Source organism: Xenopus laevis, chromosome 2L, assembly GCF_017654675.1.
Source record: "Xenopus laevis strain J_2021 chromosome 2L, Xenopus_laevis_v10.1, whole genome shotgun sequence".
Lineage (NCBI taxonomy): Eukaryota > Metazoa > Chordata > Amphibia > Anura > Pipidae > Xenopus > Xenopus laevis.
Genome location: NC_054373.1, coordinates 85,492,781 through 85,515,639, shown reverse-complemented (window position 1 = coordinate 85,515,639; position 22,859 = coordinate 85,492,781). Strand labels below are relative to the sequence as shown.

The window sequence follows — 22,859 nt, the reverse complement described above, 5'->3', positions numbered from 1 at the left end:
TGCAATGTTTCTACCAAAAAAATTACTTTGCTTGCCTTATTTATTTTCCCTAACACAAGACCAGATTTATAATATGATTTGTTAGATTTATGCGAAAATGGTTTTTCCCTCTGTTCCATTTAATATATTTATTTAATCTGGATGTTTTATTCCATCAAAATATAACTTTATTTATACTGCCTTGCCATCATTATTATATGCCTTTCTCATCAGTATGGCCCTCAAGAATGAGCATCTCATTGCATATAGGAGAGTCAAATACTGGGCATAGTCATGGTCCCATGATAACCAATAAAATAAGCTGCTCATTTAAACATATCCTATACTGATCTTTTTAAACTTTGCATATGGAATATCCATTGCTGCAGTTCAAGCCAATCAGTTATCAAGTTGTTTTATTTTTATCAGTTTTTTTTGTTTTTAAATTCGATCTCAATTCTTCAGGCAATTTGTGTTGTAGCACAGTGCCTAATATTCATGGAAACTCCTTGTCACGATCGGTACCCAAAATCCAGAACCAATGCTAGGCTCCCTGGTCTCGACTCTTGCTTCCGCCTTTAGCAGCGGCCTTTCGCCTTGGGAGGAGCTAATTGGATGCCGCCAGGTCTTATTAAGAGAGGAGCCAAGCTAAGGGTTCTGGACGAGCAGAGGGACACGATTGTTAGCAAAGTCTTTTTGGGCAGAAGGTCACAATTCAAGGAACAGACAAAAGCGTAGTCAAATCAGGCAGGGTCGCTGTGGGCAGAATACAAGTGAAGTCGGACAGGCAAGGGTCAAAACCAGAAGATCAAATCAGAAGAGACAAGCCAGGCACGGGTCTGATAACAGATTTCGGAATAGTCGGACAACAGGCAGAGGTTGGGAACACAGAAGTCAGGCAGGCAGGGTCAAAACAGGAATCAAAATACAAACAGAACGCACCCAGGAACTCAGAAATGGAACCTAACAAACTGGCAATAAGTTTGGATCAGAGGCCCCTTTAAATATTTGAATTTTGCGCCACTGGCAGGATGACGTCACATGGCCGGCACGTAAAACAAGGAAGTGCGCAGCCAAGCGTGCCATAGTGAAACTGGCGCAGGAACTGGAAGGACTAGGGCTTTGGTCGCCCCCGCGGCGGGTGTCCCCGCTGGGCCCTAGTCCCCGCTAGACCACCATGGTAAGCCCTTACACTCCTCTTAGTCATTTTATTCCCCTTTGGCAGTTGGAAAATCTCTCACTTATATGTACATGCTCCTTAGGGGCAAATTCACTAACAGGAGAAAATTCACAAGCGATGGCTTCGCACACTTCGCCAGGCGTAAATTCACCTGGACAACGCTAATTCACGGAGATCCAAAGTTGCGCACAGGGTACTGAAATTACGCTCAGCAGTCCGAAGTTATGATAGCGTTGGCTAATTAGCATACGGCGTGCACTTAAAGTACAATGGCGGTATATGCTGCAGCAAATACATTACACTACACAAGGCCAGGGAACCTTAATAAAATTATATAAAATTTGTTATAATGCCCTACACATGTGCCCACAGTATAGTTTAGGTGCCATATGTTAGCAAATGCAAGGGGGAAGGAGGATACCCGAAAATAAAAATTTACTATCTTTTTTCAGTCTATCACCCTTTAAATAGGAAAAAACGCCAGCGTTTTAAATTTTAAACTTTTTTTTGAGGAACTCCTATCTACTCTATTGCACTTCGCCTGGTCTGAGGTGGCGAAGGCAAGTCTGGCGATAGAGGTAAGGGTCAGTAAAATCAAAAACGTAGTGAATTTGCGTAGTAACGCTCTTAGCCAGACCGTAAATTCGCCTGGCATTAGAGTGCGAAGTTTCGCCAGAATCTATCTCCTTGGCGAAATTATGCCAGCGAATTTAGGTGCCATATGTTAGCAAATGTAGGGGGTGTGATGTTTGAGGGATCACAGCGGGGTTTTTTCACCAAACATGCAGGCCACTCTACGTTAAAGGAAACATTTAGTTTATTTTCTTCAGTTCAAATAAATCTCTCGCAGACAAGCAATGGCATAAAAATCAAAACAGCTTCAGTTCAGCAACAAAATAAGTCCCAACAAAAGAGCCGTGTACTTGCCAAGAAAACTTGCAGTGTCCAGTCTGCCGGGAGTGAACTCCCTAGTCTTTTAGAAAAGAACTTTCTCCAACTCCACAGTGAGTAGCCACACATGAAAACCAAACTTTTCTGTTTAACCCAGCAGTGAGTTTCCACACCTGAGAAAAAAACTCCCACACACCTCTCACTTGCTGCTCACCTCCATTAAACCCCCTTGGATGTCCAGCCCACCTCTGGCTGGTTAACCCCATGGTGTCTTTTAAAGAGGTAATTTTAAAACCTAAAGAATGGGGATATATATCGGTCATCTACAATATATCCCCCCCAAGTTCTACAGGGGGAAGTAGGATACCCGAAAAAAACATTTACTATCTTTTTCAGTCCATCACCCTTTAAATAGGAAAAAACGCCAGCGTTTTAAATTTTAAACTTTTTTTGAGGAACTCCTATCTACTCTTTTGCACTTCGCCTGGTCTGAGGTGGCAAAGGCAAGTCTGGCGATAGAGGTAAGGGTCAGTAAAATCAAAAACGTAGTGAATTTGCGTAGTAACGGTCTTTCGCCAGACCGTAAATTCGTCTGTCGTTAGAGTGCAAAGTTGCACCAGAATCTATCTCCTTACGCCAGCGAATTTACGCCAGCTATCGTTAGTAAATTGTCGAAGTGCCGAAATGACGTCACGCTGGCGAATTTTCGCCAGCGTTAGTCACTTCGCCCTTTAGTGAATCGGCCACTTAGAGCATGCATGTGCAAGTCAGAGGCGTTCCTGCAAAAGGAAATTGAGTTAACCAAAGGCATGATATTCTGATACAATATTGACTGCCAGGGAAATTAAGCAATTCAGTTCAATTACTGTACTCTTTCCTAGTGTGGTGGCAATTCAACTTTACCTTGCATTCTAACAGTTTCCAACCATTTTCCTTTAGCTGTTGCAGTTCTGCAAATTTCATTCCCACATCTTCAAAGGAAAGCTGGAGAAGATCCCAAAATCCAGCTAGGTCCTGAGAGGTGGGCAGTGGAAAAGAGGTTGAATCCTGAAAATAGGTAATCAGACATTGAAATGGTGCTGGAAGCAGCAATAACACTTGATATTTGGATTTTATATTCTCAGAAACCACAAAAATATTGCTAAAGTATACCCATGGGAAGCTCAACAAGGGGCAGGGATGCATAGATATAATTTTATTAGAACATTTCTAGAGCAAGATTGAAGAATTCTAATGTAGTAGAAGGTATCCATTTTGCACCCTTAGTTGCTTACAAACAAAACAGCAGGGACAAAGCAATACCTCCTTCTGTAGCCCTTCAACATTCCCTGCAAGAAGTCTCCCATGTGCCTGGAGCTCTCCATAATGGTTCCCTATAAAGTTCAGCGTATGCTAGTAGTATATAAGCCCCTATAAATATGTCCACAAGCTATTGCCAGACCGATCAAATACTAGTCAAAGCCAGCTGATGCTAATGTCAACCTAAAACAATCTAAGAGGTTACAGTACATTCAGAGAACCCGAAAGAAAACACTGAAAGCAATCGCAATCCCTTACCATATTCTGTTGGCAAAGTCGGAAAAACTGTTGCACTTTCTGAGACATGAGGAGCTGGGAGCTTCCCACCGCACTGCGGATCTTCTCCAGTACTATGAGAAGAGGGGTGGCAGGAAAATGTCATATTCAATAAAAATCTTATATTATATGCATTTAGAAAGTCAGCAAAAATATGACTTAAAATTGAAAATGTGCAGTTTAATTAAAAAAAAAGTGAATTTCTTTGTTGCAATTCAGCAAACAGACCCCCCAGCACAATATCAAGATGAAAGAGTGAAAGAGAATTTAAGTATAGCTTGCAAGAAAAAGTACAATGCAGCTGAAACACATACATAAATTAATACGTGAAGTTAATAATTCATGTAGCGAGGGTCCCCTGATAAAAGCAATACAACAAGAAACCTTTCTTTGTTGCTGAACTGTGTGAATTCCTTTATGGTCTATTGCAGTGCAATAGATGGTTTTCTGCACCTTTTAATCTCTGCCTTAACCAAAAAATACATGCTAACATTTGCAATTAAACTGTAATAGCTCTGTTTGCATCTATGTTGCCATATGTATACTTCATGATTAAAGGTAAATGTTGACATATATGAAATATTATTTCCTCCAGTTGAATCTCAAGCCTCACATATTCAGAGATGTCGACTTCCCCTATGTGAATAGTGTCATAATTATCCAATCCTGGATGTTTTTTTTTTTTAATCCTCTTCTCTCTAAATGGTAACATGAAAGTAATTAAAAATGTCTAGAGTGGATCATTATCACCCTCATGGCCTGGTGTTAGCTGACATCTTTGCAAACTAGAAGTCCATTTAATATTTTATCAATAAGTTTAGCCTTATCTGAGCTTTTATAACTGCATATCAGCTGACATATAGATTTGTATTTGCTTTGAAGTTTCCACCTGCCACTATTCATAAAACGCAACCCCTCTGAACTAGGCTAGTAGCTTAATGGCCAATGTACAGAGGTAAATCGATGACCTGCCTGACAGATATGTCAGCCAGATATTTTTTGGGTAGGTTACAAAATCCCATTGTTGGAGGATCAATTTAGCCCATTGATTTGGCCCTCTCCCAGTGGGTTCACATAAGCACCTATTGTAATCCAACAACTGGTCAAATTTGACATAGATCTGCTAGTCAAACATATGGACAGAGTAAAGGTGACCATACACAGGCAGATTAAATATGCCAATATGAGTCCTCGATACTGATTCAGCAGCTTAATTGGGTCTCCGCTATCAATATCAGGCCAAAAAGCACCATATTTCAATCAGAAGGTTTGATTTTTCTGGTGATCGACGACCACATTGGTTAGTTGATATGGTCCTATGACCTGTCAGCGCCCATTCTCTTCATTGTAATCCGAACATTGGGATTAACTCAATATCGCCCTGCCATTGGTGAGCATATCGGGGAAAGATCCGCTTGTTTGGCGACCTCACCAAATGAGTGGATCTGTCGATCAAGGACCGCATCAGATAGTTGATGTGGTCCTACGACCCGTCGGCATCCATTCTCTTCATTGTAATCCGAATGTTGGGATTAACCCAATATCGCCCTGCCATTGTTGGGCATATCGAAGAAAGATCCGCTTGTTTGGCGACCTCACCAAACGAGCGGATCTTATCGTGTATGGCCACCTTTAGACTCCTGTTTCATCATCAACATTCACATAGCTATAAACACTGTACAGCACCATCCAAGAAAAAAAAGCCTTTATTTAACCATGGACTAAGATTCCAAGCAAGTGTTTAAAAAATGGTTTGGAGACTTAAAGCCATGGTAAAATAAAGTTGTTTTTTTAAAAAAAAAAATTCTTGTATAGAGCCGTGCAACTATAAAAACAAATTGTACAGTCTCCTGCAGTGACAAGGTAGATCAACAATTTTCTTTTTTGCTCCAATATAAATAATACTCAAAGTCCGTCACTAGATGGAGCAAATGGTACATCAATTCAGTATTGGACTGCTCAAAAATGGTTTTGCCTGAGCAAAAAATCAATGCAGAAGTTTGAAAAAAACTATTTGTTATGAAATAAAATATGACTGAAACAAGAAGCAATGCAACAAACTGCAACTTTCTTTTTTATGTATTTCCTACTCACTAATACTTGGGAAAAATATGCACAATGCAAACAATTACTGCTTTGTCCTTACAATTTTGGGTTTGTGCATATGTAATTTAGATTTTGCACATGGCACATCAGGGGGCACATGCAAAAAATAAGTGATGACATGTTTTTCCTAATGAAGGGTAAAAATGTGCTGTTTTTTTCTGTAATATACATTAAAATAGTTTTTTTTGTATTTTCATAGAGTGGCCTGTTTACTCCGAGTTGGACTGGACTGGTGGGACACCGGAAAAAAACCCGGTGGGCCCCGCCGGCCCAGACCCGCTACATGGATTCCATCTCCTCTCCTCACCTCCCTCCCTGAACCCGGTTGCGTCCCTAATGCGACAGATAAAGGTAGGGTATAGGGGACAGTTTGGAGAGGGGACAGAAGACTTCATGGCTGGGGGGATGGTACGGGGGCCCCGAGGCTGCAGGCCCGGTGGGCACTGGCCCCCCCCGGTCTGACGCTGTGTTTACTTATATTCTTGCGTATTGACATTAGAGGCTTTCAGGTAGTCTCCCACATAGAGCACCCTCCTTTGCCACTGTATAGTGGTGTGCCATTCCCACAAACTTGTATTATGGCTAGAGGACAGGGCTTCCAGAACACTATTAATCAACATCAAAAGTGATCATTCAAGTCATTATCTGTGTCCACTTCCAAGATATCCATAGTCAATGTTGCGTGGGTGAGCCATTGCACTATGGCAGAAAAATCAGTTGCTGTATAGTTTAGAAGGATATGTGGCTAGCAGAAATCATTAGGCAATTACACCATTGCACTCAACCAACAATTGCACTCCACCAACAATAAAAATAACATGTGCCTTTTTGGCTTTAATGGTACTTACTTTCTTCTGGTAGATCATACTCTTCTGCCTCTCTCTCCATTTGCTGGCACCAACTTTCCATCCTTTCCACCTCTGCTTGCAACATCTTGATAAACCACTCCCCATCACGATGGCAAGGAGATGCTCTTCCAGAATCTGGAAGGCTGTGAGTACCCCTGTCCATCCAGGACTCTTGTTGAGCTTCCTCTGCTGTATCATACTGCATTTGGTAGTCCTCTCGGTATGCCCACTGGCCCTGGGTGTGCACTGTCTTGTATACTGAGTACTGTTGGCTTGAGTCTGAAGGCTCTGATGAGTGTCGCTGAAAGGAGCGCCCAAACTGAAGTCCCTTGTCTTCTGTGGGAACCGTGAGTCCTGGAAACCCTTCCAACTCAAGGTCGGCTTGAACTCCAGCAGTCACACTGTTTGAGCGTTTAAATCTTGCTTTCCTTTGGGATTAAAGCAACAGCAAAATGATTATTGTTAGAGTGGTTCGGAGGGGAAGTTATATGGAGATATAGGTGAAAATAGAGGGAGAATTTATATGTGGAGATGGTGGAGATTTATTGAGAGCTTCTATTTAAAGATGGAGGAGTTATAAAGAAAGCAGTTATAAGGAATTTCTACAAGGGAAGACCGGGGGAAATATAAGGAGAATTTATACAAATAGATGTTTTTATTCAAGTCACAGAAGTCCAAAGTGGTTTTAATACCCTTATACAGGAATAGGATTCATTATTAAGAAATCTGATATCCAGAAAGTTAAGAATTACAGGAAGGCCAACTTCACATTTTTAAAAATTATTTCTTTTAACACTAGAATACTAAAACAGTACCTTACACATACGCCTAACTAAGATATAAAGAATACCTATTGGAGAATTTATTAATCTCAAATTTACCTCATTTGTTAATTGAAACAAAGTTGACCTAACTTCCATCCATGAATTGAACTAATTTATCAAAGAATCAGCTTGAAAAAGTCTGTGCAGGAAAAGTCTCGACAATGCGACAATTCGAATCATACAAATTTTTAGAGTTTGAAAAAACGTGATTTTTTCAAATTGTCGGATTTGGATTTTTAGCAGCTTTAGGGAATAATAAAACTCTATTTTTTTCCCCTCCAAAAATTTGTTTCCCCTTTAATATCTTGATCAGAAAAAAATGAGGTTTAATAAATAGGTCCCTTAAAGTATGGAGATCCAAAATACAGAAATACTCATTATGCAGAAATCCCCAGGTTCCAAGGATATTGGATAACAGGTCTCATACCTGTATTGTATAGCAGGAAAATATATTCCTTAAAATGACCGCAATATGTTGGTGATTTATAAATTCACAATCATAATTAATAAAAGTAAAATTAAAACAGCATGAAGAAAATAAAAATAATTAAAATAAATATACATCACCTTTTGTCAATGCATTAATGCTATTTGGATATATAATTGCTATTGAGAGAATCTCAAAATAAGTCAAATCAACTGGACTTGCTGTGTTTTTCTTGAAGACGTTTCACCAGTCATCCAACTGGCTTTCTCAATTCAGAATAATTTGAACATAGGATTTTGCTTCGCTTTATATCCCCTGGAATATTATTCCAATCAGCATAATCTGTTTATCATAATCCACAATGATGTCATTAATTTAGGTGTTAATTCTATTAGCAAGATTGGAGGTTTGATGTGTTATTAAACCTTCCAGGGAGAGGTGCCAAAACAGCATTGTATGTGTCAGACAATAGATGTCGCATCCCCCCCGCCTCTATTCAAACTTGGTTTTTCAGTTTTTACATATATGGCTTCTTTAACACTTCATTTGAACCAGTCACTCTCCCGGTCTAGAATCTGGACTTGGCAGTATTCAGTCGTGTGTCCTTTTTCTTTTGATGTAGGTACAAGTAACTTTAAAATCACTTTTTTACAATGGAAAGTGCCTTAGAATTACATTTTCTATAATTATGCAAAACTAGTTTTTGGGTGGAGTTCTCCTGGGCGTGGATGTTTTCCATTTTCCAGGTAATTTCTGACACTGATTGGTGAGATGACAGCCTGTGTCTAAAATGTCACCACAAAGCAACACTTCACTTGCTGTGCAAAGAACTGTGTACACAAAGTTAAGTTGAGACCAGATGTAAAACCAGTATGCCAGAAATTGATTGATTGCCCTACTCTATAATGGAGACTGTCTCACAGGAACTAAAGAACTGGTAGAGCAAGATGTGATTGAAAAATCGGAATCCTCCGAATGGGTTTCACCAATTGTTGTAACAATGAAAAAAACTGGAGGTATTCGATTGTGTTTTGATCTCCATGAACCTAAAAAAGTTGTTATGGATAATCATCCCTTGACACATAGAGGAAAAAGGATTTGAAAAATATTACTGCTAATTGTTTGTCACGTTTACCTTTACCTGCAGCTTCTGATACACTGGATGAGGACATAGAAGTTGTAGCACTGACTGATTTACTATCATCTACAGTTACAGCTTCTGATTTTAAGCAAGCTTGCCTCACATGTCCAATTCAAGTACAACTACGGGACATCTTGCAAAGCAAATGGCCAAATGCTGAGAAGAAACTCGGTCCTGATCTTCAATCTTACTACAGGATTAGACATGAACTGTCCTTTGTAGATGGCTATGTTGTCCGTGGAGCTCACCGCTTACTGGTACCAGAGACCTTGCAAGAAAATCTCATACAACTTGCACATGAGAGTCATCAAGGAATTGTACGTACAAAACAAAGACTACAAGAATTATACAGGTGGCCAGCAATGGATGCTGATTTCCTGATTCAGCATTGGAAAAACTTGCTATTGATATTGTCGGTCCTTTTGCAGATGCTCCTATAGACTGTAGATATGCTATAACCTTGATAGACTATTACAGTAAATGGCCTGAAATTGCATTTGTTTCTCATATAACATCAGCTACAGTAATAACATTTCTGTCTACAGTCTTCAGCAGAGAAGGTAATCCGAAGGAGTTAATATCAGACAACGGACCACAGTTTGTCTCATATGAGTTTGAATCCTTTCTGAGAGATAGGAATATTGTGCATAGGAAATCTTCAGTGTATTACCCACAAGCAAATGGAAAAATCGAGCAATTCAACAGAAGTCTGAAAGAAGCACTACAGACAGCAAATCTTACTGGGAAATCTTGGAAAGTATTTACAACAGAGTTCCTACATAACTACAGAGCAACGCACCATGCAACAACCCAATCTTCTCCAGCTGAATTATTACATGGCAGACAGATGCGCACTAAGTTGCATGTTGCAGACATCAAACGTCCACAAAATACTGTGCCTACAAAATCGTCTACTGCTGACATTGTCAAACGTCAACAAGCCAAATGCAAGGCTTATAGACTGAAAACACGGTGCAGGAGAAGTGCACTTTCAACCTGGATCTTTAGTCAGAATTAAGAAACCAGGAATACTGAAACAAGGACACTCTAAATTTACTACACCAGGTGCCAGCGAGGACCATACACATATGAACTGTCTGATGGACTCATATAGAATGAAGCTCCATTTGATGAAGGACATTGTCCTACTCCTGATGCAAACTGCAATAAACCTGAAAAAAGTGAACCTATAAGGCATACTGAGAGAATCAGAAAACTACCTGCATGGACCAAGGACTATGTGATGTGAATAATGCATAATATTGCTTTAACATGCATACTGTTTAATTGTTGTTGTTTATTACATTTGCCCAAATGCTTTCCTGCAATAGGGGGAGTATGTGGTGTTTATACAAAGGGCCTGTAAGTGTCACTGTGCACAAGAGTTATACTGTGTACATATAATGCATAAAAGTATTACAGTTGAAGCTACTGTTGAAGTCTAATGGCAGGGGGTACATTTGCTTTGGGACAGAAAACAGTGTGGCTTTTTGATTAGGCTTGTTACCCTCTGATATCAGTGAATAAACGTTTCAATTTAAGAATCAATATTTTATGTTTATGGAATGTTCCATAAAAGGACCCGTACTGGTTTTTAAAGAAAAAATATGTATGCGCCTCATCAGCATTGCACAGCATACAGTAAGTGAAGATAGGGAAGTGGTTTAATGTCTGTAGCACCAACATCAACTGCATTATTCATTTGTAGGCAGAACACCAGTAATCTCAGGAAAATGCTATTTTGTGTGTAAAGTCATCACACAAAATCATTTTTATGGCATAACCCAAACAGCTTTCACTTTCATTGGGTCTGTTACCAAGATTATATAAAAAGTATAGATAAATTGTATTGAGTGGCTTCACTCTTGCAGTTCTGCAATACTGATGAGGCAACTGTGACTTACAAGAGTGTTCAACATTAAAGTTATAAAGTTATAAATTCAGATGGACATGAGATATAGGTAGAACGACAATCTACTGTGCTGACACTCTAGTCCTAGACTGTTAGCTCTGTTATATTCTATGTTTTCATGTTCTTTGTTCTATGGACTGGGCTGGGGATATAATATTTAAAGGACAGATGTCAATGCACAAACATTAAGGGGCAAATTCGCTAAAGGACGAATTGTTGCCCTAGAATGATCCTCCACACAATACGCGCCACTTCACCAGACAAAAATTTGCATTCACTAAAAAAAATAGCATTCACTAAAAAAATTTGCATTCACTAAAATGCAAAGTTGTGTCTGGGCAGCTGAACGCTGGTGAAGTTTCCCTAGCGTTATTTCGTCAGGGCGAGCATTTTATAGCGAACTAACGTTTGTTTCTGCCTAGCAAAACTTCTTTAGTATACTTACGCTGAGGTAAGGCAGGTACATATAGGTCATATGGACGTCTTTATTAGAGATGTTGCTGCAAATGCTTGAAGGGGCCAGTTGTTATTTCAAATGTCCAAGGAAGCATAATAAAGACAAAAGAGATCCTCTACTGCCCTAGACATGAGCCCACCCACTTTTGAAGGCAATCCCGCTTTAAAAAATGAAATACAACTTTTATGACTCTCCGGCATACCGGATATGATGTCACTGACTTAAGATTGAGGAAGATGTAGCTTCATCTTATCAGTTCGGCTTGTTTAAGGTGGCGAAGGAAACTCTGGCGAAAGAAGTGACTTTCTGTAAAATTCTCACTTTAAAGGGATACTGTCATGGAAAAAAAATTTTTTTCCAAAATGAATCAGTTAATAGAGCTGCTCCAGCAGCATTCTGCACTGAAATCCATTTCTCAAAAGAGCAAACTGATTTTTTTTATATTCAATTTTGAAATCTGACATGGGGCTAGACATATTGTCAATTTCCCAGCTGCCCCAAGTCATGTGACTTGTGCTCTGATAAACTTCAATCACTCTTTACTGCTGTACTGCAAGTTAGAGTGATATCATCCCCCTCCCTTTTTCCCCCCAGCAGCCAAACAAAAGAACAATAGGAAGGTAACCAGATAGCAGCTCCCTAACACAAGATAACAGCTGCCTGGTAGATCTAAGAACAGCACTTAATAGTAAAAATCCATGTCCCACTGAGACACATTTAGTTACATTGAGAAGGAAAAACAGCAGCCTGCCAGAAAGCATTTCTCTCCTAAAGTGCAGGCACAAGTCACATGAATGGGGGCAGCTGGGAAATTGACAAAATGTCTAGTCCCATGTCACATTTCAAAATTGAATATAAAAAAATCTGTTTGCTCTTTTGAGAAATGGATTTCAGTGCAGAATTCTGCTGGAGTAGCACTATTAACTGATGTGTTTTGAAAACATGTTTTCCGATGACAGGATCCCTTTAATGTGTTTGCGGAGTAACTATCGTTCCCCTGAGCAAAAAAATTTTTATTAGCAAATTGTCCTCTACACCTGTAAGTAAATTGCCGATGTCCCTGCGGATTGGATTTCTGCCAAATTTTCACAAGTAAATCTGCCGTTATCTGGAAACCTGTTATCCAGAAAGCTCTGAATTACGGGAAGGCCATCTCCCATAGACTTCATTATATCCAAATAACTGAAATTATTAAAAATGATTTCCTTTTTCTCTGTAGTAATAAAACAGTACCTTGAACTTATTCCCAACTAAGATATAATTAATCTTTATTGGAGGCACAACCAGGCTATTGGATTTATTTAAGGTTTATATTATTTTCTAGTAGACTTAAGATATGAAGATCCAAATTACAGAAAGATCCATTATTAGGAAAACCCTAGGTCCCAAGCATTCTGGATAACAGGTCCCATACCTGTACAGCAAAAAACAAAAAAAAAAAAACAATGTAAGATATGCACAGTGATTCCTACCTGAACCAGACCTCCAAAATGTGAATACTGAAATATGGGACAAATAAGACCACAACCTAATGCTCACTAGGAAGTTTAGGAAATAAAATTTGACTCTTTAGAATCTTGAATAAAACATTTTGAGTTTTTTCAGGATCTGACTGCACCATGGAACAAAATCTGAAACAGAAAAAGCTAACTCTGGCTCTTTGTATACTGCAGAACTATATGTCCCATCATGTATAACAGTCCTGAAGGTTGTCTACACTGCAATAGAGAACGAATCACTGCTTGCTATATGAAGGATATCTTTACAAATGCCACTAGGTGACAGTATCCACCATACCACTGACCTGAAATTTTCCTTTTTTGGATGCATAATATAGGTGTATAAAAAGAATGATTTGGGTAGAATATTTGGTTACATTTCATATTCCAATATTTTCTTTCCATCCATGCAGGATGTATGTTTATATATATTTTATTTAAAGTATATGGCAAAGTAAATGTCAGCATACACTTCCTATGGTATATAAGCCTTAGGTAGTTCATGGTGAAAGCAGATTGTGTATATCTAAAGTGCTGTATGTGTGTAAGTATGTGTTTTGCGTGAATTGTTAATATATGGTGTGGTGGGATAGATGAACAATTTAGTAAACTTTACTCCATTTGTATATGTATAAGAGAATTTAGATCTTGGATGTGGCTCTGCAGTATCCTTGTTACCTTACTAAACAATATTTAGTGTGATTTTGTCTGTTACTATGAGGGAAACACACTTGGGCTGCTGTATGTTCTTGTAATCCATAAAGCATCTTAGCCATGCCCTCAGATAATACAGGGGTTGCCTTTTGTATGGAGGAGATGTGTTCTGCTTTATCCCTGGCCCTGCTTCTGCTCACTCGATGGGCAGTTTTTGTAAAAGTACTGCAGTTGTACGACGACCCTTTTTTGTTTTTACCCAGCATCCTCTCTGGTTGGTCTGTTGCCATGGTAATACATACCAGAGGTTTGCTGTGAGAATAGCAATAGGGTATCAAAGAGACCTGATTAGGAAAATATCCCATGGAGGCAGTCTGGATACAATGAACTCACCAGCCTGTCATCCTCTTTACTTATACCCGTCTGTCACGAATCATTACTGCCTAACACTGTTTAATTTTTCTGTTCTTTTATATTCGCTTCCAGCTACTGACAGTGTAATTTCATTTATCCTTATTACTTCTAGATAAGCCCATAATAAAATAACGAAATATATAAATATTATGCATCTCTATTGTATTAAGTGTCACTGTATTTGGTAGCTATATGGTATTTTACTGATCTGAATAGAATTTGTTTTCTTTTGTTATTGGGATATAGGTCTATATACATATCTGTGACTCTCTCTGCATTCTTTTGTAATGCACTGCATCCTGCCACATACCCTTTTTGTAGCATGATTAAATTGTAATACATTCAAGCACACAGCCTAATTATTCATTTGCATTATGTATGCCATTATCCCATGTACTATTATGATTCCATGCAACTATATGCTTCATGTAAATTATTGCCTATTGTGTGATTGTATTGAGTGCTTTGATTTTAATTACACTGAGCTGCGAATCTCAATATGGCTTTGTACATAATGGCATATTGGTAATTTATTTAAAGGTTAAAATATGAAAACGTTTCAATGGCGGCTTTTAAAGGAACCATATGCTTCACCTTTGATTATAAGAGAAGCAAATCCTGTCATTGTGGGGGCAAAAATGTAAACATGTATTTTTAAGGTCCTACAGTTTGGGGGGGGTTTGTTGGACCACTTACTTCTAGTTATTGTGTGGTTATGAGATATCCGACTAGGGATAAAAAAAGAAAGAAAGGAGGGGGAGAAATAGGGAAGGAAGGGAAAGGTGGAGGTGGAAAAAGCATGGATATGGGGGAGCTAGGAGGGAGAGGAAAAAATTATGGGAGGGAGAGATTGGAAATAGTTTAGGTGAATAGTTGGGGAAAGTATGGGTATGGGAGAGCTGGGAAAGAGATTTGAAATGTATGGTAGGGAGAGATTGGAAAAATAGGGATGTATAGTTTGGGAAACCATGGGTATGGGAGAGCTGGGAAAAAGAGGGGAAGCATAGGGTAGGGCGAGATTTGAAAAACTACAGGTGGATAGTTGTGGAAAGCATGGGTATAGGAGAGAGGTGATCAAAGGTGTGGAAACTATGGGTATGGTAAAGCTAGGAAAGAGAGGGGAAATTTAGGGGAGGATAGTTGAGGAAAGCATGGGTATAGAATAGCTGTGAAAGAGGAAAGTGTAGGAGAAGAAGAATTTGGAAAAAATAGGGATGAATTGAAGGGGAAAGCATGGGCAGGCCCGGACTGGCAATCTGTGGGTTCTGGCAAATGCCAGAGGGGCTGCTGTATGGTTCCATAGAAAGTTACCATATAGTGGGCTGGTAGGAGGCTGTTTTGGGCTGGTAGGGGGCTGTTTGGGCCTCTGTGTACTTGGAATGGCAGGGCCTATTTTGATCCCAGTCCAGGCCTGAGCATGGGTATAGGAGAGCTGGGGAAGATGGGGGAAGTGTAGGAGAAGGAGAGTTTAGAAAGAGCAGGGGTGAAATGTATGTGAAAGTGTGGGTGTAGGAGAGCTGGGAAGTTTTATTTAGGTCAGGAAGTGTGGAAAGAGTAGGTTTGAATTGTTGAGGATGGCATGGAAATGGCAGTGCTAGGAAAGCGAGAGAAAGTGAACCAGAGGGAGAGATTGGAAAGAGTAGGAGTGAATTTTAGTAAAAAGCATGCGAATGGGAGAGCTTGCAAAGAGGGGAAGTGTAGGAAAGGGGGAGTTTGGAAAGAGAAGGGGTGAATTGTTGGGGAAAGCCAGGGAATAGTAGACCTGGCAAAGAGAGGGGAGCTGTAATGGAGGGAGAGATTGGAAAATGTAGGGGTAGATAGCTGGGGAAACCATGGCGATGGGGGAAGTCGGGAAAGTATACAGATGGTATAGATAGAAGGAGAATATTTTTGTTGTTGCCAAGTATGTTTTTGTGGCATATGGACAAGATAACACAGCATATAGTGTAAGTCCTGAAGTGCAGCTTTAATGTTTTTGCAAACAGCCTAATAAATAAGTTTTAGTTTTTAAATAAATTAGACAATATCAAAAGAAGATTGTTATCAAGCAGCTCAAAATAATTGAATTCTGATCAAATATTACGGGGATTACTTTATCTCTTCAACAGAAAAACATGCACCTTTTGTCATCTTCCACTTGGACTCCAATCGAGTGAAATTCTCTCCGGCTTTTTCCTTCTGTGTCAGAATCTGAGATGTTCTCAACCTGCATTAAATATAGGTTGACTGGTGAATGAGCCATACAGGAAAACTATACATTCAGAACAAATACTTTAAAGAAAATTATACCCCATTTCATGGCATGATCTCATTCAGCTGGGCTTACATGGATACACAGATACATAAACACTATTTGAATTTCCAAAAATAAATATAAATATATTTTTTATAAAGACATACCTGATTCCACAGATTGCAATGAAACCATGCTACTCTGATGAACACATCCCTAAAGCTGGCCATAGATCCAAAGGTCCAATCGTTCGAATCCTCGAATGATCGGACTTCCCCATCTCCTGACCTGCCACTAACCATTCAGATCAAATAAAGTAGTAAAAGAACAGATCAGCTGATGTTCTGCCCCTAAAAGTAATCGTACAAAAGTTATGTCCGACAAAAGCTAGTGACAGTCTCCCACTGAAAATTGTATGATCGGCAATACATGCAGAGATATTATCGGCAGCCGGCAGAAATCTTTTAACCTGTCCAATCGACTAAGCGACCGATCTCCGCCAGACGAAAAATGTCGGGACTTCCCCACAAGGTCCGAAAATTGTTCGAATCCTAGATTCATAAGATCGGATCTTTGCATCTATGGCCAGCTTTAGGCTGACAGTGTAATGCAACAGTCTAGAGAGCCCTGGAGACAAGCGAAGCATAGGGGAAAGGGCTGCATGAGCAGGCCAGCAATCTAAGCGGTGATAGGTTAGTTGTCTAGGCTGGGGGAAAAGGGGGGGGGAGAAATGGGTGGAGTAGGATTTGGGCGCCAAAAGAAGATTCAGTCGGCAGCCATTGTCAAAGGAGAATGAGACAGGTCGACATTAACCTCATGCACGAACGTGGAGGCACTTCAGGAGCAGCTTAGGTCAGAGGCAACTCAGCGAGGCGTAGGATGGCTCAGACAGCTGGTCCCAGACGCATCCCAGGAGACAGACGGGCCAGGAAGCAGCGGAACAGCACCAGCTGGAGCGAGGAGGGCACGATGATCCAGGCCTCCTGCCAGGCTCAGTCCATCACCGCCACGCAGAGGAACCAGGCGGCCAGCAAGCAGGAGCCCACAGCCAGTGCAGCGGAGGTATCAGAGTAGGCCAGATGTGGAGGACCAGGAGATAGGTAAGGAACACGGGAGGCAACCCACAGGAGTAAGAAGGGAACTTAAGCAGCGCAGAAGGGGCAGATAATTTCCAAGGCAGCAGAGAGGACGAGCCAGATAAGAGGTGCACCGGGGAAGAAGCAGGCAATGGGGAGAGCAAGAGGCAGGACAGGACCGGGGAGCAGGCCGGGGGTCTAGGACAGTGACCCGCTGGGGAGTAGCACCACCACCGAAGGAAGCATTATGATTGCGCCCCTCAGCAGTAAGCGGGGGGAACGGTGAAGCAGTTTATAAAGGCGATACCGCGTAACTGAATGTGTTTGTGGTCACCCTTTCCAAGTCTCCTTATAATGTAGTCAGATATCATCCCAAGGTTTGGAGGGGTGCTAGGACAGAGACAGCCATTAACAAATCCAAAATTAAGGTGAACAAAGCAGTAGGAAAATGTATACAGAGTAACGGGGGGGGGGGCCTAATTTGTCAAAAGAAGCTGGAAAGGCTGTGTTCTTATTATGTGGATGATGGCGTGAATCTGAATGATATAGTGCACAATTTATTCAACATATGCATTCAAGATGGTGTGGAGTTTGCACTTTAAGTGCTGGGTCATATGCATGCTTGAAGGTGATCCAAACACTCATATTATGGTGGGTCCTTGTCAGTCTGCTAGGGTGATCCTCATGATATGGATGGTATAAATAGGTATGGTTAACCCATGAGGTGGGTAACCACGGTAAGAACTCAAGTATGTAACGGAATCTATGAAGGGGCTCAGTTCCACTTGGAAAAGGAAGATTACATCAGAGTGGTGATAACTGGACTGTATCCTGCATGTCTGCTGAGCTAGGGATTGCGGCTAGCTGACATTGCATGAAGGACTGACAGGGGGCCCAGGGTTTTCATGTAATACTATACTTGTTATGTGATGTTATGAAAAGGGTTGTTATACAATGTTAAAGTAATTTAAGGTCTACAATATTTTAATTGCTATGCATTCGTTATGTGTACAACTGTTGGGTTGTGATTAAATATAAGCTGTGGCCACTGGCCAGTATCAATCCAAACCATAGTGTCACGCGTTATTTTTAATGGGAGGAAGAAAGCAAAAGTTGGGCTGTGCCTGGGTCAAGCATTGCAGAGATAAAACTGCACAATAAAATGTGTTCCAAGTCCTCCAGCACAAGCAGCCCAAATTATATCAGATGATCCTTCACTGACACTACTGCCTGCTCTTCTTATACGTGACACACTCTTTTTGAGTTCATGTGATCAGCAGCAAATGCATTATGCAGGAAACAATAGCTTTGAGCACCCAAATAGCACTATATCTTCCCTTCTAACGTTTAACTAGTTTAATATCAGGAAGAAAAAACTGCACTGTAATTATTGTCAATATGTTACATTGGTGCTGTCCAGCTGGAGGCCCAAATTTGCCCGCCAAGGAATTTTCATGGTCCCCAGTACACTCAAGGGCTCTGTAGACTTTCTTGCATAAGATTTTAACATAATCTGTCCCTCAAACATAAGTAATTATAAATTAATTAATAATCTCATGACGTTAAAAGTTGAGCAGTACTGTGATAACAACAATATGACTATTGTATCTTATAGGTATTCTTATTAAAGGAAACTATACCCCCAAAAGTGATGTGCACTAGTAAAAATTTGACCTGCACCCAACCCTAACGCACCTGCTCCCAACCTGCACCTGATTTATAGACCCGCACCTGACCCTCACATCTCTGATGTCACAAAAGGGGCGGGGCAGGGCAGGTATGTGCATAAAGATGGAAGCTACTGGAGCCGAAAGCCAGCAGAGAAAGGCAGTGAGTGGGGAGAGCGAAAGAAAACCTTTAACCTGAACCTACCCTTGACCCACAAAATGTGTGTGGAAGTCAGCCTGAGCCTACTCGACCTGAACCAACCTGACTCGCTGGTCCCGTGGGCAATAGAGCTTGTATTGAATATACTTTTTACCTGTTGTTTTAATCATGTTAATTAGATTACGAGTACACAACCGTCTCCCTGAAACCTGTATGACTGTTTTGCACTGTATGAGTCCGTTCTGTGCAAAAGGATTATCTGTGCACTGAGGATCTTATCTCTCTCATAAGGACCAGATATGGACCCAACAGATTATCTGTGCACTGGAAATTAATATATCTATCATCTATCTCATAAGGAAGAAACATGAACAAAACATGGAGTAGCTTGAATTTCCTTGTTTGTCCTATTTAGCTTTCAAGAAATATAGTGAAATATAAGTGTCTTCAGTAAATTCTATATTCATTGAAATCAGTGAATAATTGTTCACTTCAGCAATGTGTACTTAATATTTGTACCCTAGTGATACAGCTGAAAAATCCAACTAGTCATGTAGCACTGTGTGCTTGACTCCAACAGTCTATTGCTACTTACCCCCCAAAGATTTTACAAAATATAAAGAAACATTTTTCCACTACAAGAAGCATGTAAAGCATGTAGACCACCAATCATTCTACAACCCATACAATTTAAAATATCTACTTTAAACTTGAGCATTGTGTGAGTTCTAATATTCAAAAAGAGGTACCTGCACTCCTATAGAAGGGCGCCATTTTCTCTGCCTGAGAGCTCCTTTCAGTTCTTCCTGCAATGGCAGAGCTTTGCTGATCACAGTGGGAGGTTTGGGTGAAGCTCTGTGCTGGGCAGTTGCCAGGTCCAAAGACAGTCCCCTGGACTTGGTTGCATCCAGGCTCTCACTGGAGTTGCAGTGGCCTTTAGTACCTTTGGACCAAGGCAATCGTGTAGGCTCATTGTGCAGAAAAGTTTCATGGGTAGATTCTGTGCTACTTTGGGCTGTCACTGAGATGAGGGGCTTGGAGAGGAGCCTTGGTGGGATGGGTGGTGGAGCTTTGCGGTAACTGAAGGCTGTCATGAAAAAATAATCACAGTATTTAGAAAAGATTACAATATAGTAAGGTCTTTCAAACTTCAAATTTGCGCACACTTACTCCAAGATAGAGATATGTATTTCTATGAAGTAAAAATTAAAATACAGGATATTCATCATCTGGGAAATGTGTGGGATTATTTATAAATATCACCTTTATGCTGGTGAGTTCAGCTAAACCACCGTTATCAAAGCATAGAGCAAAGATTAAAGTTGAAAAGCCAAATTACTATTTTATTAGACCTGATTTGTATGGAAAACAGAAGCTGCTTTAGCAATAGTTTAAGTGAATCAGGAAAAACAAGAAGGTGAGTTAATTCCACATCTTTATTTGCTCATTCACAAACAGTTAAAGGAAATGTTCAGTGTAAAAATAAAAACTGAGTAAATAGATAGGTTGTGCAAAATAAAAAAAAAAATTCTGATATAGTTAGTTAGCTATAAATGTAATGTATAAAGGCTAGAGTGACTGGATGTGTTACATAATAGCCAGAATACTACTTCCTGCTTTTCAGCTCTCTAACTCTTAGTTAGTCACATGAGACATAACTATTCAGCAAGTTTGCTTTTGATCCTCAGCATGCAGGTCGGATTCAGAAGTAAACGTCTATGACCCATCTATGACCCCTAAAGTCACTGATTCTGTTCTGACATCCGCTCACTCTAGCCTTTATAGATTATAATTTTGGCTAACTATATTATAAACATTTTTTTTATTTTGCACAGCCTATTTACACAGTTTTTCTTTTTTACACTGAACAATTTCTTTAAGATTAACACACAAAGAATGCAGTACTAAATCTGCAATTTCAGAGGTTTTCCAAGTCTTAAATGGTCAGATAAAACTCTCTGATGGTGATTTATTTTAAAACAAAACTGACACAAACTTTTAGTATGTTATAGAATGGCCAATTCTAAGCAATGATGGATATAAAGAAGATATGTTCAACCTAGGCCCCTTTTAGTTGCTGTTAAAGGGATACTGCCATGGGGAAAAAAATGTTTTCAAAATGAATCAGTTAATAGTGCTGCTCCAGCAGAATTCTGCACTGAAATCCATTTCTCAAAAGAGCAAACAGATTTTTTTCAATTTTGAAATCTGACATGGGGCTAGACATATTGTCAATTTCCCAGCTGCCCCTAGTCATGTGACTTGTGCTCTGATAAACTTCAATCACTCTTTACTGCTGTACTGCAAGTTGGAGTGATATCACCCCCCTCCCTTTCCCCCCCAGCAGCCAAACAAAAGAACAATGGGAAGGTAATCAGATAACAGCTCCCTAACACCAGATAACAGCTGCCTGGTAGATCTAAGAACAACACTCAATAGAAACCCATGTCTCACTGAGACTGAGTAAGGGCTAGTCCACACGGGGAGATAGCGACGCGTTTGCGGTCGCGGCGACAAATCGCCGCGACAGTCGCCGCGACCGGCGCAGGCGACAGTTTTGTATGGGCGCCTATGTAAAAACGCCTGTGCTAACCACACGAGGCGATGCGCTTTTCAACAGTCGCCTGAAAAAGCCTGGCGAGGCATTTTCAGGCGACTGTTGAAAAGCGCATCGCCTCGTGTGGTTAGCACAGGCGTTTTTACATAGGCGCCCATACAAAACTGTCGCCTGCGCCGGTCGCGGCGACTGTCGCGGCGCTTTGTCGCCGCGAACGCAAACGCGTCGCTATCTCCCCGTGTGGAATTGAGAAGGAAAACAGCAGCCTGCCAGAAAGCATTTCTCTCCTAAAGTGCAGGCACAAGTCACATGACCAGGGGCAGCTGGGAAATTGACAAAATGTCTAGCCCCATGTCAGATTTCAAAATTGAATATAAAAAAATCTGTTTGCTCTTTTGAGAAATGGATTTCAGTGCAGAATTCTGCTGGAGTAGCACTATTAACTGATGCGTTTTGAAAAAAAACATGTTTTCCGATGACAGGATCCCTTTAAAGTTAAAGGCCTAAAACACCCCAACAGCTGTTGGCTGTGGGAAAAGATGAAGATTGCTGTGCAATAAACCTATCAAATTTTAACCTTGCCACACTATACTTTGTATTATATAGCAATAGCCCCTTAAATTGATTTGATACTTTATGTGCCCCTATATTACATGCACAGAGAAGAGATAAACATATGCTTTGTTATTTAGCTGCTGAGAAATGTCCCAGTATGTGTCAGGCCCAGAGCATGTTTCCTCTAATTTCCTTAAAGGAGCTTGACATTTTTAAATGGTACATTTTTTTAAGCGTGTGACAATTTTTTGTCACTCCAAATGCATTAAAGTCAATGAGTGTTTTTTTTTGTCTCTGCAACTTCTTTGTCCAAATGCATTATGGTCAATGGGCGTTTTTTCTTATGGCGAAAATTGTGTCTTGGCAACCTTTTTCTTGGCAGCTGATTTTTGCCGCAGTTTCACAGAAACATGCGTAAGTGCGTAATTTAACTGCAACTCCATGCCTGGCAAAAAGATTTGCTCATCAGTAATGAAGACCAATTTTAAATTGTCTCACAATATCATTGTCTATATAATACTAAAAGTTACTATCGAGGCGAACTACCCCTTTTCATATAAAATTAACATGATTTGCTTTAATCAAAAAAATTTGGATTTCATATTTTCAGTTGGTAATTTATTGCCTTCCGATATATTTAAAACTATAATATGTGCCTAGTCTGCTGTCCTCGTGGTTGCCCTTTGGGAGCCTCAAGGAATTCA

At 40.2% G+C, this 22,859-nt stretch overlaps 1 protein-coding gene across 3 annotated transcripts in view; it reads right to left on the bottom strand.

The window, feature by feature from the left end:
• Nucleotides 1-22,859, bottom strand: part of LOC108708218 (disks large-associated protein 3-like) — a 210,512-nt gene that overhangs the window by 3,832 nt on the left and 183,821 nt on the right. For all 3 annotated transcript variants that reach the window (XM_041582126.1, XM_041582124.1, XM_018246690.2), the window contains 5 exons: nucleotides 19,793-20,130; nucleotides 16,028-16,113; nucleotides 6,580-7,007; nucleotides 3,608-3,699; nucleotides 2,954-3,097 (listed from right to left, as the gene is read on the bottom strand). In XM_041582126.1, coding sequence (XP_041438060.1) covers nucleotides 2,954-3,097; nucleotides 3,608-3,699; nucleotides 6,580-7,007; nucleotides 16,028-16,113; nucleotides 19,793-20,130 — 1,088 coding nt within the window. The remainder of the gene's footprint in view (nucleotides 1-2,953; nucleotides 3,098-3,607; nucleotides 3,700-6,579; nucleotides 7,008-16,027; nucleotides 16,114-19,792; nucleotides 20,131-22,859) is intronic.